At 33.5% G+C, this 17,407-nt stretch overlaps 2 protein-coding genes and 1 long non-coding RNA gene across 5 annotated transcripts; 2 read left to right on the top strand and 1 right to left on the bottom strand.

Annotated features, from left to right (window-relative positions):
* Positions 1 to 1,635: 1,635 nt before the first annotated feature.
* On the top strand, positions 1,636 to 3,755 carry LOC145794030 (beta-galactosidase 6-like). The gene is made up of 3 exons (XM_082876960.1): positions 1,636 to 1,907; positions 3,005 to 3,092; positions 3,262 to 3,755. The coding sequence occupies exons 1-3, from the start codon at positions 1,731 to 1,733 to the stop codon at positions 3,507 to 3,509; spliced, it is 513 nt and encodes a 170-aa protein (XP_082733086.1). The 5' UTR covers positions 1,636 to 1,730; the 3' UTR covers positions 3,510 to 3,755.
* Positions 3,756 to 4,395: 640 nt separating this feature from the next.
* LOC145794029 (uncharacterized) lies at positions 4,396 to 5,336 on the top strand. The gene is made up of 3 exons (XR_014333984.1): positions 4,396 to 4,512; positions 4,590 to 4,664; positions 5,028 to 5,336. It is a non-coding gene; the product is annotated as an uncharacterized LOC145794029 (long non-coding RNA).
* Positions 5,337 to 11,980: 6,644 nt separating this feature from the next.
* Positions 11,981 to 16,858, bottom strand: MFL1 (Mitochondrial substrate carrier family protein). Of its 3 annotated transcripts, XR_003627647.2 has the most exons (3): positions 15,488 to 16,858; positions 13,409 to 13,511; positions 11,981 to 12,247 (listed from the first exon to the last, which is right to left on the bottom strand). XR_003627647.2 is itself a non-coding variant. In XM_028197302.2 (2 exons), exon 1 carries the CDS (start codon positions 16,738 to 16,740, stop codon positions 15,496 to 15,498), a length of 1,245 nt encoding a protein of 414 aa, XP_028053103.2. In that variant the 5' UTR covers positions 16,741 to 16,858; the 3' UTR covers positions 11,981 to 12,247; positions 15,488 to 15,495. The 3 variants fall into 3 exon arrangements, 2 of the variants coding, with proteins under 2 accessions (XP_028053103.2, XP_082733084.1); XM_028197302.2 differs by lacking the exon at positions 13,409 to 13,511; XM_082876958.1 differs by lacking the exon at positions 11,981 to 12,247 and having other exon boundaries at positions 13,220 to 13,511.
* Positions 16,859 to 17,407: the final 549 nt, after the last annotated feature.

Raw genomic sequence — 17,407 nt, 5'->3', positions numbered from 1 at the left:
TGATGAAACCAATTTAGGAATTGGATTCCATAAGAGACAAAATGCTGAAATTAGGGATAAAGAGCACTTAGCTCAATAGATACAATCTCAAAATGTCACAAACTGATTATAATGAGCCTAAACCGCCTACTTGTAGACTAAATACCCAACTAAGCACTTATGGTTAGCTCATGCACAGCTGGCCATTCTAATAGACAACTAAATCTTATTACATCACATTACTTGGAGGCTGGATTACAAGTTTTATTTTATTTGGTCGTGTGGTTGGAAGAGGGGATGAAAAGGGTCTGGTTTCAAAATTGAAAATATTTTGATTGTCTTGAATAGGTATTGAGGACAACTTAGAAAACATGACCTTTGAATATTAAAATTTCATCTTTAAGGAACCAAGACTATGACTGATAAAATAAAGGGTGAATTACACGAATTTTTCTTGATGTTTAATATGATTATGTCACACCCCTATGGTATTGTTATTAAGATGTTCAACTTGTCGGCCTGTATAATGATCCGTATACTTCATATCAACTAGAAGATGCTTGGTCTTGTCAATTTTATTTCTTGGGGAAATTGGTTACAATTCTCGATTCTTTCTTTGCTTTTATACTCTGTTTCCCACATGTTGGTCTTTTTACTTTTGATTTTTTGGATTTTGCATCAGGAATGCAATTTCTGCTTCAATCATTCTAGTTTTCATATTGAATTGATCGAACCTTTCATTGTATGTTAACTTTACATGAATTAGTGATTGTTAACCTTTCACATGAATTAGTGATTGTTCGTTGCACTATGAATGTGTGTTAACTTTACATTTTACATTGATATTCCTATTCTAGGTCCTGTTTTGGAACTCTGAAGTTTGTCCAGTTGTGTTCAAGCTCAACTCCAGCTGACTGGTCCATATAAAGAAGATTATTTGTTTGTATTTAGTTTATCTAAATTGCTAATTGAACCAGTTCTATAATTATAGTTGTATATGTGTATGTATTGGGCCTTGAAAAGAACAAGTTAGCAAAGAACTAGAAAGAGGAGGATTCCAACCAACCTCAAAACATGTTAGGAAGAGAAGTACATAGAAGATAATTCAATTTGCTTTTTTAATGAAACTTTAGGTGGTTTTACCTTGTGTTTCCTTCATTGGATTTGAACTCTTATGAATAATTATGGTTTCTCCATCTGTTTAACAACTCTTCAAGCTTCCAAGGTTCCCTTTAACTTTCACATGTGTTTATGTGAGGATGAGGTAACCATTATTATAGCAAAAAAGAGAGAATATGATTGAACTACATGAATATTTTTCATGCATGTTTCTTTTTAAACAAAAGTATATATCTTCTGTGTCAAATTTTTGCAAATTCACTCTCCATCCCTCTATCTAGATTAACTTTTCGTTGCATCCCTCTAAAACAAAATTTTCGTTGCACTATGAATGTGTGTTAATCTAAAAAAGAGAGAATATGATTGAACTACATGAATATTTTTGCAAAAGTATATATAACTTTCACTTTAGTTTAGATTAACATTTATCCCGTCTATCAAAAAATAAATAAATAAATAAATAAATTAAAATATATCCTGTGTTACCATTCTGATGCAACAATTTTCTTCTTTTTTCCCCATCTCCTCCGCCCCCCTCTATCTAGAGCATTCTGGTGGAGCCAACTAATGGAAACACTGGCATTGGACTTGCATTTATAGCTGCTTCAAAAGGATATAAGCTCATATTGACAATGCCAGCCTCAATGAGTCTAGAAAGAAGGGTTCTTTTTAAAGCTTTTGGAGCTGAGCTTGTTTTGACTGATTCTGCTAAGGGGATGAACGGAGCAGTTCAGAAAGCTGAAGAAATTTTGAATAGCACGCCAAATGCCTACATGCTTCAACAATTTGACAATCCTGCAAATCCAAAGGTATTTTGCTGCAATTTTTTTATTCTCTTCCAAGCACCATGTTGCTGCTAGAATCACTACAAGGTCATTTCTCTAGCCTTGCTCCAAGATTTATACCACTACTAAATTGTCTTGATGCGGGACGTGTGAGCTCAAAGTTTGGCATGGTGGTTTTATTCATTTTTATAATTTTATGTTTATTTGTAGTTGGATTAGGATATTAGTAATATACTCACTGACCATGGTGGTAAAGTATATACTTGACCAAAGAATGTCACAACCAAAAGGATGTTATTGGCAATCAATGCTCTTTTTCAGTGCTAGTTGTTTATATTACATGAGGGTCTATTGAATGCCGAGTCTCTTCTTGATGAAATACCATTGTACGTGGAGGGAGCTTTCAGAATTATTATATGGTAAATTAACTAGACAGACAAGTGCTTCAATAGCGTGCATTCTAAGATGCAATACAATTAAAAATAGAATCAGATCATTGACCTGTGAATTTTTTTTCAAAAAAAAAAAAAATCTTTTGGCTAAGTGATATTCAACATTCGTTAGGGTTAAAACAAATTTCCTTTGCTAGAATATTTTATATTAGTTACCATCAAAACTTGCATGATTTCCATGGTTTGCTCAGAAGATACAAAACACCCTAAAGGGCGAGTGAACCTTCTAAATTTATGAGAGCACCATATTTTATTTTGGTAATCATGGGTTACCAATGTATGATATACATATTTTTATGTATATATGTATTTCTCGTCACCCCTGCTAAGCTTTAATACATGGGGGAATGAGGATAGTGGACACAGTGCAGCCAAGAGCACTATGGAAAAATCCAAGCACCACCTTTGAAAGAGCACAACTTTTGAATGGATGATGGCATCTTATATACTCATGGCAGTCTTGTATCAGCGACAATGTGGGACATGGCCACTGTTTTTCCCACTAAGTATTAATATGATGGAAAGGCAGAAAGTCGAAATAGTAGAGTTAAGGACACTAAGGCACAATTCAAGCACAACCTCCAAAAAGACCTATCTTTTGAAGGGGTGATGACGCATATGCTGCATATTGACCACCAAATGCATGGTTTCCCTGATTTGTGCTTGCAGTTTTTCGGTGGGACAAATTTTGGCCGTACTGGAGGGGGCCCAAACTATATTACTAGTTGCGATTATGATGCTCCAATTGATGAATATGGTAAGTTAAACTTTACTTAAATAAGATAATTTTTTTTTTTTGGGTTAACAACTGATGTATAACTTGGATACAAATATATGGTTTAGTTGCTTATTCATATCACTAATAGCATTCTCATTGAAATGGTTGTTCACCAATCTCACTTTTTATCACTTTATTTTTCATACAGGATTACTAAGACAGCCAAAATTGGGGCACTTAAAGGATATGCATGATGCTATAAAGCTTTGTGAACCTGCTCTTGTTGCTGTTGATTCACCTCAGTATATGAAATTGGGACCAAAGCAGGAGGTTTGTTTTAACTGCATGATCTACTTAACTATTAATGGCAAAGTTATCTTAGCTTCGTTATTTTCGTTAGCTAGAAGTATCAAAAGATATATTGCAATTTCTATGATGTCAAGTTGTAGCCTCTGATGTTTTTCCTACTAGCATACTGTAGAGTTCAGCATCAAGCAAGACCCAATTTTTGAAGTTCTAGGATTGGAATTTTCATTGTTGACTGTGTTTCTCACCTAATGATATCTGAAAAGAAAGTGTTTCCATGCTCGTGGCATTGAGGTGACACTGTTTCAATGCAGTTTGTTGGTAGTGTAAAAGTATAAAGCTCTTGAGATGAAATGATAAGTATCTGAACTTATCATTAGTATGGGTAATTTAAAAGCAAGCACGCTTGTTAGTGTTTGTTGTATACTGCAAATGACTAATTTAATTCCCATAGTCTAGACTGAGCAAGAACACCTTTTCCGGAACATTCAAAGGAATGAATATCACAATCTTTTTGACTTCATCAGGTTGCTATAAGCTTCTCATGTTCTGTTATGGAGAGTTAGAAGTTACTGCAAAATGTTCTGATAATTTGATAGGCATGTTCTGATAATTTGATAGTACTGCAAAATGTTATATTTCTTTCCTCAAATTATTTAGGCCATATGTATTATTTGGGCTTCCTATAAAATCCTAATATTTGCACCTTTCAAGCACAAATGCTCCCACACCCTCTGATTTCTCCGGGTGAACGTACTTACTCCCTCTTCATGCTTTCAAAAGATGAGAAAAAATTGAGCGTGGAACCATTTTTTGGTCCTTTAAATCTTGCATCAGAAACTTCAATCTTTTAATTCATATCATCATGTTTCCATTCCAGAAAATTTCTGCTGAACTGTGCATGTAATGAATCTTCTAGTATGGCTTACCTTTTATTGTGCATTTGCATGCTTTGGCCTATATTTCAATTATTTCATTCCGTATTCTACAGGTCTCTGTCTTTCAACAGATTCAGTGGACCAATTCCACCTTCAATGGATAATCTCTTTAATCTTTATTGGTTGGATCTGACTAGCAATAACCTTTCTGGAACCATCCCTGTCTCTAATGGGAGCACACCTGGTCTGGATAAGCTGGTTAAAGCAAAGCACTTGTATGTCTAATCTCTCTCTCTCTCTCTCTCTCTCTGTGTGTATTTAAGCTAACTAAAATTCTGTATACTATTCACAGTCAATGTGGAAGCAATCAGCTCTCTGGCGAAATCCCATCTCAGCTTTTCAATTCAAATATGTCTCTGATACATGTGTGAGTTCCTTTGAACCAGATATTTATTCACGAGTCTCTGGTATGCACTTGAATGACAGAACAACAGGTTATGCATTTATGCAGTTTGCTTACCCGTATGGCAAGTATAAGCAACAAGCTTTCATGGTGACAAAGAGAACAACATTTGTTACGAGAATAATATTTTAAATATGTGTTTCAATGAATTCATATATAATGACAAGTCCCACTCAATTTTGCCTTTTAACTGTTGACAGAATGGGTGTTCTCTTCTTTTTTAATTTTATAATATGATGAGGAATGTTGGACTGAATTTTTGGGCAGTCCCATTTCTCTCAATCTGAGCCCTAATTTCAATGTCATCTTGTGAATTAATTTGAGCAGAGTTTTTAATAACAATGAACTCAGTGGCAAGATTCCTTCAACGCTAGGACTACTGCAGACTTTGGAGATATTGTGAGTATCTCTATCACATACCCAATTAAAATCATAATAAGATGCTAGCTGTGAATACCCCTTAAATTTTTTGAATTGAGTATACAGTGTTGGCAATGGATTTTCCTGGATATGGACTCATTGGTGGACCTATCCCATTGAACTTCAACACCTTGTACATTTAATGAGCTGTAGGCAGACAAAAAGAAAAACTTTTTTATTTTAAGATTAGTTTAAAAAAAATGCTTCTATACTAGTTTCCAGGAACTCATTGGTGGACCTATCCTATTGAACTTCAATGCCTTGTACATTTAATGAGATGTAGGTAGAGAAAAAGAAAAACTTTTCCATTTTAAGCTTAGTAAAAAAAAAAAAAACAAGCTTCTATACTCGTTTCTAGGAAGTTAGCTTATCCTGCATTAGGTTTCCAGCTTTACAGCCTTTACAAGAACCTGATATGGTCATTTGATGATCATGACTGATCAGGTTTAAAACATTGAACCTGTCTGGTAAGTTTTTTTATCAGTGGAAAATAAACATATTACGATGAAGGTTTTGCAGATGTCTAATTTTTTTTGTTTTTCGTTTAGGTACATGCCTGTCATACCATTGGTTCTTGTCAATGGAAGTGAAGGAATTGGGACATGATGGAGCTCCTACATTCCAAATTATAATCCAAGGGATATTGTTGCTAACGTGAGGCGTTTGTTGAATGGTAAGCAAATGGTGCCGATGGATCCATGGTACAAAGGGTTCAGAGGAACCATTGAGAAGACAGCAACCAAAGAAGCTGAGGTTAGCTACACTGTGTGGAATTATGGAGGAAATCAACGAAACTACACTCAGGATTACAGAGCTGCCTATACGACGATGGACTCAAGATTATAAAGAATTTCTTGAATCAATTATGACTCGTTGAATGATAAAATCAAGGACCCATTTATCAAGGTATAATTAAGTTTGATTTCTTGAACTGATTTCTTAGTATATTATTAAGTTGTAGTATGTGAGGTGTTTGTAGTCTCACGATAGATTTTAATGGTTGCAGGATTACAGAGAGCACAACGATGACACCACTGTACACTTCGAAGTTATTATGTCCGAGGAGAACTTGATCATGGCAAACCATATATATTCCAAAATGTTTTAGATTTTTTTTTGGATTCCTTCATTGATTTTCCTTTTAATTTTTGTTCAATTACTTATTGGTTTTCAATGGATGGATGTTTAAAACTTGTCTCAATTAATATTTTGAATGGAATGATTGTAAAGTTTGGGATTGAGCAGGAAAATATGATGAATTTTAATGTTATATTTGGGTTGGGTTGAATGAATTTTGTTCAATATTAGATTGAATGTTTATAAACAAAAATTGATTGTCAAAAAAAAAAAAGAAAAAAAAAAAGAGATTTGGCGACTAATTAATTAGTTGTTGATTGTTTAATGTCTTTTGGCGACTAAATAATTGGTCGCCAAATTCTACACTTTTGCGACTAAAATCATTGGTCGGCAATTTCTTACCTTTTGGTGACTAAATTATTAGTTGGCGATTCCTCAACTTTTGGCGACGAAAACAGTTGGTCGCCGATTTTTTGCTTTTGGCGACAAACATATTTGGTCGGAAAAATATCACTTTTCGCGACCAAAGTGTTTTAGCGACTAAATGAATTAGTCGCGATAATGATATATTTAGCGACCAGAAGTTTAGTCGGCAAATCCAACTTTTACCGACCAACCAAAATTTTGGTCGCGAATTACTTTTGCCGACCCTCAATTGGCGACCAAAGTGGCGACCAAAAAAATTGGTCGTGGATAACTTTTGCCGACCAAAAATTGACTTTTAGCGACCAATTTTTTTGTTGCCAAAAGTGTTAATTCTTGTAGTGGAAGTAAAAATAAAATAAAATAAAAAGTCAGTTTAAAGAATGCAAGAAATTAAATATTAACTAACTTTCAATTGTCTCATAAAGATAGAGAAAAATAATAAGCTGCATTATTGCATGAATGTAATATTTATAAGATGAGGAGGATGTGAATGACTTGAAAAAATTATAATGTATGACGGTTAAGGGTTTTGAGGTAGCATAAAGAATTGGTTAGAAAAAGAGTGTACAAAAAGGATCTTCTTCATCTTTCCTTTTCTAAATCATAAATCATGATTTTTTTTTAATTTTTAAATTATTTTTTAAACTTAAAAATTTATAAATTTAGTGTGGGAAACAGCCAAATTAGTTTATTTAATTTATTTATAGGGAAACGATTTAATTATATAGGAACAACTAAATCAATTTTTCAAATTAATTATAAGGAAACAAAATCAATCAACCAAAACAATTTAAATAGATTTGAGTTGATTTTTGTTTAATTTATTTTAAGGAATGAAGGATATTATGTAGAGATTTTAGAAGATAGACAAATAAATTGGAAGGTCAACAAACCGTATTTCTATATTTGATTTTGAGAAATGATCATCTTTTAGGTAATGATCTTAGGAGATGGGTTTAAAGATTTTTATTTTTTAATTCAAAAATTATGTGAGACGTATGAATAGTTTATTATTTTTTTAAATTGAAAAAATAAAAAATTGAGATTAGACATATGAATGATTTAAAGGTTTTCTCGCTAAAAATTCCATTTTACTTGTATAATATGTGGATCGTGAATTCTAAATTAGGCTTATGATATTATTCATAAAAAATAAATAAAACCAAAAAATCTTAAAAGTGGCACTTTGGTATATTTACTATTTATTAGTTTTATATTATTTATTTTTTACCATATTTTGTGTTAACAAGATAACATCATCTCATGAAGTTGTGTGTTGTTGAAGTGGTCGTATCTCTAATTATTATTATTATTGAATTTGAACTTATAAAATTGCATGAATTATTTTATTTTATTTTAATTTAACTTTGGCCTTTTTTGAGAATTAATTAAAAAAAGAAAGCTTATTGTCTAAAGTTAAGTTTATAAAAAATTAATTTGTTGGTACATTTCTATTTTTTTTAAACCTTTTTAATGGGGTGGTTAAAGTGAATTTTTTAATAAAATTTTTAGCTAATAAATTAATTTTTAATCCACAATGAAAAGAAAGTTTTACCCTAACATTCTATCATTAAATCCAATTAAAATATATATATTTTTTTTGAAACCTTTGAAAAAATTCTCTCAATTTGACCCATGTGGCTATTATGTATTAATTTTTTATTTATTACACATTCAATCATAAGTGATTATGTGATGTATCAGTTACATAAAATACTTTCTCATTGGTATAAGAGTAATATTACAATGAATTATATCATATTTAATTTATTATGTGATGTGTCATCACTATAGTGATAACAAATATAAGTGATCAAACCTATTCCATCGACACCTTTATAACAAATAAAATAATAAAACTAATATAATATAGATACATGATCATCATACCATTACTTTTGATATGGTGTTACTCTTATTCTCCATGCAAATTCTAGACTCCATCACATTTGAACCCTAATGTACAAAGCTCAAAAGCAAAATAAATAGCGCTTTACAGAAAATGACTGAGATGTAAGATGAAAGTAGCAGCAAAGGACTATTGAGTAGGGTAGATCATGATAAATATTGATCACTGACCGTTTGACTGACAGACGACTATTGCAATAACATACTAACCATTCGATTGGGAGACAATTATCGCAACAGCACATAGTCTTAATTTTCGAATGAACCACGTAAATTATTTGTATCATGTGTGTGCAACTATTTTTCGTTTATTGTTCTTATTCCTGTATCATAACATGAATATCAACACAATTCAGCTGCCAATTCTTAAAATCGAGAGTTCACTCATGTGTCATCATCCAGAGACTGAAGAACCAAAATATTTACAAGAAACAAAAGTTGAAAATTTAAATAAATTAAAAAAAATTAAAATTTAAAGAGTTATCTGTAACATACTCTTATTGTGCTTTAATTAGAACTGTTAATTTTTAGGTTTTTTTTTAAGGGTCCCTGGTATTAAGATTTTATAGCATAAAGGACATCTAATATTTTCATAATGTCTAAGGTCCCTCAAATTGATCTAGAGAATTTCTCTAGACTTTCCAGAGAAATTCTATTCAAAAAAATTCTTTGCAACCCAGAGAAATTTTATGTTTCTCTCCGGAGAAATTTTGATATCTGAGAAATTCTATCAGGTTGGACAGATCATGCAGTCAACTTCTGTGAAGAACTGACAGCAATCATATGCTGAAGATGCAAGGCAACCAATAGACCTTGCCATGTTTCTCCAACCAGCCACTTGAAAGTCAAGAAGCTTCTTTTGTTTTTTGCACTAAGAAGTTAGCACATAACATAATCTCAGTGGATCATCTTTTTCTTTTCTTTTTTGTAGATAACTGAGACAGAATTGATCATAGGCAGGAGCACTCCAAGGTCATGTTTGATTCCACAAGATTAATAGTGAAGTATTAATAATCCAATCAAATTAGTGTGGTATTCACAATCCCACCCCTACCCCATTACTAATAATCCTACAAATTTGTTGGATTAATTATCCATTGGATTGATAATCCTAAAACAAAATGTCAAAACAAACATAGGATAATTGGGCCCGCGGATTAATAATCCCAATCCCATGCTCTAATCCTTCCAATCAAACATGCCAAAAGTGTGCAAACTCGGGATAACATAGTCTTATTCGGTCATCTAATACATAATGATTGGGTGGATGGGCTTGTTGAACTGATCAGTTAGACCAAAAATTGTACAGTTTGGACTCTCTCTTCCTTGTCCTTTTACTGGCACAAAAGAAAGAAAGAATAGGAATGTTTGAAATTTCAATTCCTAATTCCATCCATACGATTGGATTTTGGATTTGTCAAAGAAAAGAAACAGGGGAAGGAAAAAGCTTTTTAAATTTTTTTGGTTGGGTAACGTTATGAAAATGAGTGAAAATATAATGTTAGGTCTTGTAAAGCATCGTGAATTTGTAAGTCTAGTTTGTTGTTACAGTGTGCTGCTGCTCTTTGGTAAGCTGATAAAATGTTAGTTATGCTACTAGCACATTAAAAATGAGGAATGAAGTTGGAAAAGAAAAGAGAACTGCAATTTTCTCTAGTTTGATCAATTTTCTTTGGTTGAGTCTTACTTGATCCAGAGAAAATTCAAAGCACTCCAGAAAAATTCAAAAATTCTCTACTTTGTTCTTATCTAATCCAGAGAAAATTCAAAGTACTCCAAAGAAATTCAAAATTTCTTTACTTTGTTTTTACTTGATTTAGAGAAAATTCAAACCACTCCAGAGAAATTCAAAAATTTTCTACTTTGTTCTTACCTGATCTAGAGAAAATTTAAACCACTCCAGAGAAATTCTTTCATCATCATCATCATCATCATCATCATCATCATCATCTTCTTTCTATATCAAATAAGCAACTGTAGCAGAACCATGAAAGCCATAAAAGCAACAGGAGGAGTGAGAGAGAGTGAGAGAAAAGCAGTGAGAGAGATTAAATTTCTCTGTAGTGGTTTGAATTTTTTCTGGATCAGGTAAGAACAAAACAAAGAAATTTTGAATTTCTCTAAATTGTTTTGAATTTTCTTTGGATTAGGTAAGAACAAAGCAGAGAAATTTCGAATTTTTCTGAATCAGGTAAGAACAAAGCAGAGAAATTTTGAATTTCTCTAGATCAGGTAAAACTCAACCAAAGAAAATTGAGAGAAAATTCAAATTTCAAAGAACGAGATGAGAGAAGTGGCTTTAGAAATGATTTGGGTTTTTGGGTGGGCAAGCACTAGGCCTATGATAGTGAGACAGAGGAGTTTCAACAATGGAAGAACAACACTTAGAATGTTTTTCCCTCTAGATTTGAAGTCTGCTTCATGAGCATGATCAAAAAGGAATCCCATTATCTAATTGTTTTGCAAGATTAAAAAAAACACAAGGAAGCTTCCAAGCAATTTCACAGACCTTCTATGCAACAAAAATCAGATTATAACATGGGTTTCATGGATTTTCAACTTTCCAACATCGGTTTCATGGATTATCACAATATCATAAACAAAAACAACATAATCAATCAAACACAAGGAAACTTCTTCGAAATTTCAGAAACCCAAATAGAATCCAAGAAATCCCCCGAATTGGGATTCAAATACTCAATATAGAAATCACCAAAACAATGGGGTTTTTCACAAAATTTCACATATATGAATTGAAAGCAAAAATCAATGTTAGGGGACTCAAATTCTTAGAATTTACAATTCCAGAGTGAGACAAGAGCAGAGTGATCTCGTCTTTGAGATAGACGAAAGAGAGTGAGAGAAGAGCAGCGGAAGAGAGAGAGAGGTAGAGAGCGTGAGATATATCAAATTTCTCTGTGATAAATGGATGTGGGGTTTAGGGGCCTTAGACATCAAAAAATAATATTATAGATTTCTTCCATTACTAAAAATAAGAGAGGAATCTTAGATTAATTTTCTCTTAATTTTTCATGAACAACTAATTGTGGCAATCAAACCAGGATTCCAATAGCTCAGCAGACGAAGGCAAAAACACTGCAGAAGTTGCAGGTAGTACTTCCGCTCTGTTTATTTGGATTTTGTATTTTCTTGTCTTTGGTATAATAAAAATATGAAAATCAACAAAGAATTTCGTGATTAACAGAAAACAAACTTAGGCCTCGTTTGGGAACAAATTTTTTTAGTAACTTTTTAATTTTTTGGCTAAAATATGATATAAAAAAATTAGTATATTTGAGATAACTTTTTGATTTTTTATAAAAAGATGTACAAAAAATAAAGAGAAAAGATAATCTTTGACTTTTTGGTATAGGTTATTGGCTTTTTGATTTTTTAAGTAACTTTATAACTTTTTGACTAAAAAAGTCACTTGCCAAACGAGGCCTTAATTGAACGAAAAATGCTTTTCATTATTAAAAGTTGAAAAACATTTTCTGATGCAACCACTAGTACATAAGTTTCAAAATACAATCAAACATAGAAAAATGTTTTCTATAGAAAGTATTTGATGGGGGACAAAAGTTGGTAGAAAATATTTTTCGTCGAAACAAACATAACGTTAGCCGAACCAGTCTACACCATGAGAAGTGAATGAAAATTAAGCACAGCCCAATTACATCCTTCCAATCTGTTGCAGGTACTTCAAAGCCATCCTACTGCATAAATTGAAGGCGCATGAATCACCCATTCTAGCCAGGAAAAGAATGACAAAAGGAGTAACAAGAACTAAAAGACTTACACCTATCTTAACCGAAGAGCAACAGCTAAAAAACAACCATAAGAGAAGAAGAATCAATTAAAAGCAAAAGTCATGAGAAGGATAGGGGGAAAACAAAGTCTTGAGAACATGGAGCAGAAGTTCCCAAAGAAGAGAACACGTCCATCAGCATCATTAGTAAACACTAGTCCAGTTCAGTTCACAAGAAATGGAAAAGAAATAGAATAGGATGGTAAATTGTTTTTGCACATCCCTTATAAAACACATATACAGTCTAAACACAAGTATTCACAGCATTAGTTAAGTTTAGTATCATGCAGCCCATAAACAATATCATTAGGCATTCATTTCTTGTTAAGAAAGAGGTATCAATAACTCCTATAAGCAGTTAATCTTTCAACTCAGCAAGTATAAACTCATCATATGGCATCACCAAACACAAAGAAAACAAGCCGAAAATTCATCTTGAGAGGACTAAAACATTCGATTCCATCAAATGCTAAGATTTTAGCCTCAGGAACTTGAAAAAGTATCATCTAGGCATCCTGTAGAATCATAATTAACTGAAAGAAGTTCTCCTATGTAATCAGTATATCGTTCCTAAAAAGATGTCTACTGTAAGTTAGTATTTCCAGACATATTTACTACTTAAAAAAGTATGTACACGGAAACTCTACTTGAAGCACTTGACTACTTGAAAAAGTAGTAGATATTGCAAAATGAGCTTACTATTACTTGTTTCATTCAAGTTCCAATTAATCTGGAACGAGTTACTTTGACCTTAGATAGATTTTGTTGACAAAACATTTGAGGATTGACATTAATTATCTAACATATTTCTTTAGAAAAATGATATTCATACAGAATTTAAGACGAGAATGATTATGAACCATAATGATGGGCATTCTGATTTCCAAGTCTCAATGAATGGATATAAATGAGACACATAATTCTGTATAAATTTTTTATATATAAATTTTGTTCGTACATCATTACCCATTTCTATAACATAGTCCAATCAATTCAATGAACTTTAAACAATTCTATATATATATATATATGCACCCTTACTCACTTAGAATGTTGTTGGGTATCATACCTCACAGCCATTCAGTTTGTATGGAGTACTTTTCTTGGTAGGTGTCATACTCACATGTGCAATCCACACTTCACAGCCAGGAATGGTTGCCCACACCTCCAACCTATGGATCAGAAGTAGATAATAAATCAAGCTAACAGCTAGTAATGTGTTTGTTTGTCTGTGAAAGCCCAACACCAGATCTCTAGACCATTATTTAAAAAGATACTTGTGCAGGCATGCACATTTAACACCATTCTGGTTTGGCCTAACCCGTAGAGTGTAAAACGTAGGTTAATTTTTTTACAAAATGTCCAAAATACTCTTCTCTAATTTCTTAATTCATTTTCTCTATTTACCATCCATCACCTTCCAAAACTATGTTACCTAGAACGTAGATTGTTCTGGTACATGGAACAGGAACGGGAATGGGAACAGGAACGGAAACGGGAACGTGGTACGCCACATGCTGTAAAATGTGATACGATAGGGATAAACTTATATATATTACACGTAAAAATTTAAGATACTTCTATAGGAATTTTCTTTTAAGTATTAGCTATCCAATAAAATGTATTTTAATTTTTTTTATTTTTCATTGTTGAAGTTTTTATCTTGTCAAAAGTTAACTCACTTTATATTTTAGTTCATTATATTTAATTTTTTTCCTCCTAAGGAAATATTTAAGGAAATATATTGGAAAGAAAATTTTTCGGATCACTAAATTTACCATTCTGAACAAACGTGTACCGTGTTTCGGAACGCGTGTAGCAATATGTAATTCACTAGAGTATTAACATTTTCTGGTAATACAGTTCTAAAACTACCATCACCACCACCACCACCACCATAACCTTGTGGTAGTGGTGTCGAGAAAAAGTTCATTAAAATAATTTTCGTCCCTCAAAATTCATTCCAGCAAAGTTAAAACACACCTAATCAAGGCATGTTACACATGATATTGTCTTTAACAAATTCCATCAATTTTGCACTTAAGTCCAAACCACAGGAGGTCAAATGTACATTTTTTAAACCACTGGGGGATTCTGTGTTTATCGGCCAAATCACAAGGATCAAGTGTGATTAACCACAAGGGGTAATGAGGGTGGGGGTACAAAATGAAAAAGAAAAAAAACTACCAGCAGTTGAATCCAATTGGAATCACAACTGTAAGACTATTCATGCAGGTACCTCCATAATGCCTCCAGGTATAACAATTAGATTTTACCTCGAACATTTGAATTGATGAATTTAGTACAGCAAAATTATCAAGATGGAAACATATAATCGCCATGTCTAGACCTGTGAGCATCGATAAGTGAAAGAAGACAATAAATTGTGCAGATAAAGGAATTCCTGAGTTCGCTTATTCAACTGAATGTTTTGATGATCACAATTCCTAATACGCTGCTCAACAACACATTTGAACTACAATCAAGGTCAATCTAAATTCACCACTTATGATGGGTTTCCAGGCAATGCATTTCCCAGAAACTCTCATACAGTAATCTTACAAAAAGAATCAATTTCAAACTTACTAAATTAAGATGGTAGTTTCAGATTAAATAAACAACCAGTAAGCAAAAGAATCAATGCATAATATTGTCTAAAATAACCATATATGCAGAAAGTATTTTCCCAAACCACAATTTGCACCTTCACTTGCCATTCCACTTCATTTGATCTATTTAAAGACAAATGCATCTTTTCCGTGCACTAAAATCATGGGATAGACAGTAAAATCAGCTAAATCAAGAAATGCACCAAACTCAAATTAGCCCCACATTGGAGCTGTTATGCCTCTGTAGTGACTGTCCAACATAACAATGCTATAAGCTTTCTAGTGCATTGATAAAACGTACTTGTGTATTCTCAATGAAACAACAAACTGAAAAAACAAGAAGGTAAGAAAGGTAACAAGAAACAACCACCATTGAATTGCCTCAAATTAAGTGTTTTAATACAAAAACTTTCTCATAGCCATAACACATTATCACTTATCCTATTCTCGATTACTAATCCTACTAGGTAGAAAAAAATAAAGCAAAAAGACTTGAGTATTGAAATGAGTAAATGATATCAAAACAACAAATAGTATACCCATTGAATCAATTTGAAACCGCAGACAACTCAGCAGACTCCTTGTGTTTGAGATACTGATCCAAAATTGTAAGCCTCGCCGTCTCAAATGCAAAGTATCCCAATGCTGAAAAGCACGCACTGTGAGTAATCCGAGGCCCCATTCCGTGAGTCAATCCCACCCACCCTTCTTCCTTCAAAATCTGCTTCACAGTAGCTCTAACCCCACTATACATAGTAGCAGCAACCTTATTTACAGCATCCCCATGAACCTGAGTCATCAATCTAGTTTTAACCACATCCAATGGGGTAGTCAGAGACGCTGATATCGCACCCGCCAATGCACCACAACAAACACTCTGAAATGGTTCCAAATTAGCTTGCTTGGTTCTACTCAATACCGCGGCTTTCAAGTACTCAAACGAGGAATAACTCAATACACCAGCAGGCAAATTTCTCAACAGTGTAGCAGAGTAACCAGCATACAACCCCAAAACACCATCTTTCTCAAGAATTCTTAGCAAAACCTCCCAAGATCTTCCCTTTGCACCAGCCTGCATTCTCTGAGTGATCAATTCCTTCGGCACCATTATCGCCGACGACACGATATTCCCCATTGCACCAGCAGTAGGAGGGATAAGCACAGATGGGTACTGAGGCCATTTCGACAAAATCGACTTCCCAAACTCACAAGTCCCAAAATACACAGCGGAAGAAGCCGTAGATCCAACAATCACGGCCGAAACACCACTATAAAAACCCAGAACACCCTTGTTCTTGAAGGTCTTGACGATGGCATCGAAAGCACCGTCGTAAATCTCAGAAGCCCCTTTGGTTTGGAGCTTTGTCTTGATGGTGTCGAGTGGGTGAAGACACACGTACGTGAATGCGCCGGCGATTCCTCCTGCGCCGGCCCCGATGAGGGCTCGTTCGAAGACAGAGAGGGTCTTGAACAGGGCATGGACTTTGGGGGAACCTCTGACGGCGGGTTTGAGCCAATTCTGAGAAGTGGGTTTTTGTGGGTTTTGGATTTGGGTCTCGAGGGAGACGGAGGTGGAGGAGAATCGAAGATTAGTGGATGGATTGTTGTGGGTTGTGTTGATTTGCTCTGTTTTTTTGCGACTGGGTTGGTTAGGGCTTGTTGGGGTGGATATGAGGATGTTGAGGTGATTGAAGAGAGAATTGAAATCGTCAATGGGATGAGGATGATGATGAAGGGGAAGGGCGTTTGAAGAGGAGAGGAGGCCTAGAGAGCTGCAGATTCGAGTGTCCATTGCAAATGCTCTCCTCACTCTGTGTTGGGTCTGCTCTTGTTTCAGGTCATGCCGGAGCTAGAAACAGAAAAACGTGTTCGGATACTGGGCACACGATTTGAGTCATTAACACCTCCTTTGGCAGCCTTCATTTTAGTAAAAAATTTATTATAAGTTGTTGTTACGTCATTCACTTTATTTTTTTTAAAACAATTTTTCATAAAATATTAGAAAAATATTAAAATAATTTGTTCCAAACAAAATCTAAATTCAATCAATAATGGGAAATTCTAGAGGTGATGACTGGTCGGATTGGGTTGAGTGACATTACATCCGTTATTTATTTGAAATTAGTTAGATTAAAAAAAATTAATTTACATTCGTTCACTAATTTGACAGATACAGATTAAATGAATTTTGTAAATTAACGAATGGATGCAATTGATTTGGTAGTTTAAACTTCACAAACTTCAGACATTTTTTTTCAATTATAATTCATTATTTTTATAATCTCCAATAACTAGTAATTTAAAAAAATATGTATCATTTAGAGCGAATTACACTAACAGTTTTTATAGTTTGAGACTTGTGTCACTTTGGTTTCTAATTTTTCAATTGTAACCCATTTGACCCTAAATTTTGAATCATGTTCTCAAATAAGGACAATTAAAGATATCATTTATTAATT

This window comes from Camellia sinensis, chromosome 6 (assembly GCF_055761805.1).
Source record: "Camellia sinensis isolate YWXY chromosome 6, ASM5576180v1, whole genome shotgun sequence".
Taxonomy (NCBI): Eukaryota; Viridiplantae; Streptophyta; class Magnoliopsida; order Ericales; family Theaceae; genus Camellia; species Camellia sinensis.
Note: the sequence above shows the minus strand (reverse complement) of the source record. Positions and strands in the feature narration are given on the sequence as shown.

What these genes read in the sequence shown, in the direction of transcription:
- LOC145794030 (XM_082876960.1), top strand. Translation starts at nt 1,731, where the DNA reads ATGCCAGCCTCAATGAGTCTAGAAAGAAGGGTTCTTTTTAAAGCTTTT. An exon ending in ACAATCCTGCAAATCCAAAG is followed by an intron (nt 1,908 to 3,004) that starts GTATTTTGCTGC and finishes TTGTGCTTGCAG; the next exon opens with TTTTTCGGTGGGACAAATTT. An exon ending in TGCTCCAATTGATGAATATG is followed by an intron (nt 3,093 to 3,261) that starts GTAAGTTAAACT and finishes TTTTTCATACAG; the next exon opens with GATTACTAAGACAGCCAAAA.
- MFL1 (XM_028197302.2), bottom strand. Translation starts at nt 16,740, where the DNA reads ATGGACACTCGAATCTGCAGCTCTCTAGGCCTCCTCTCCTCTTCAAAC.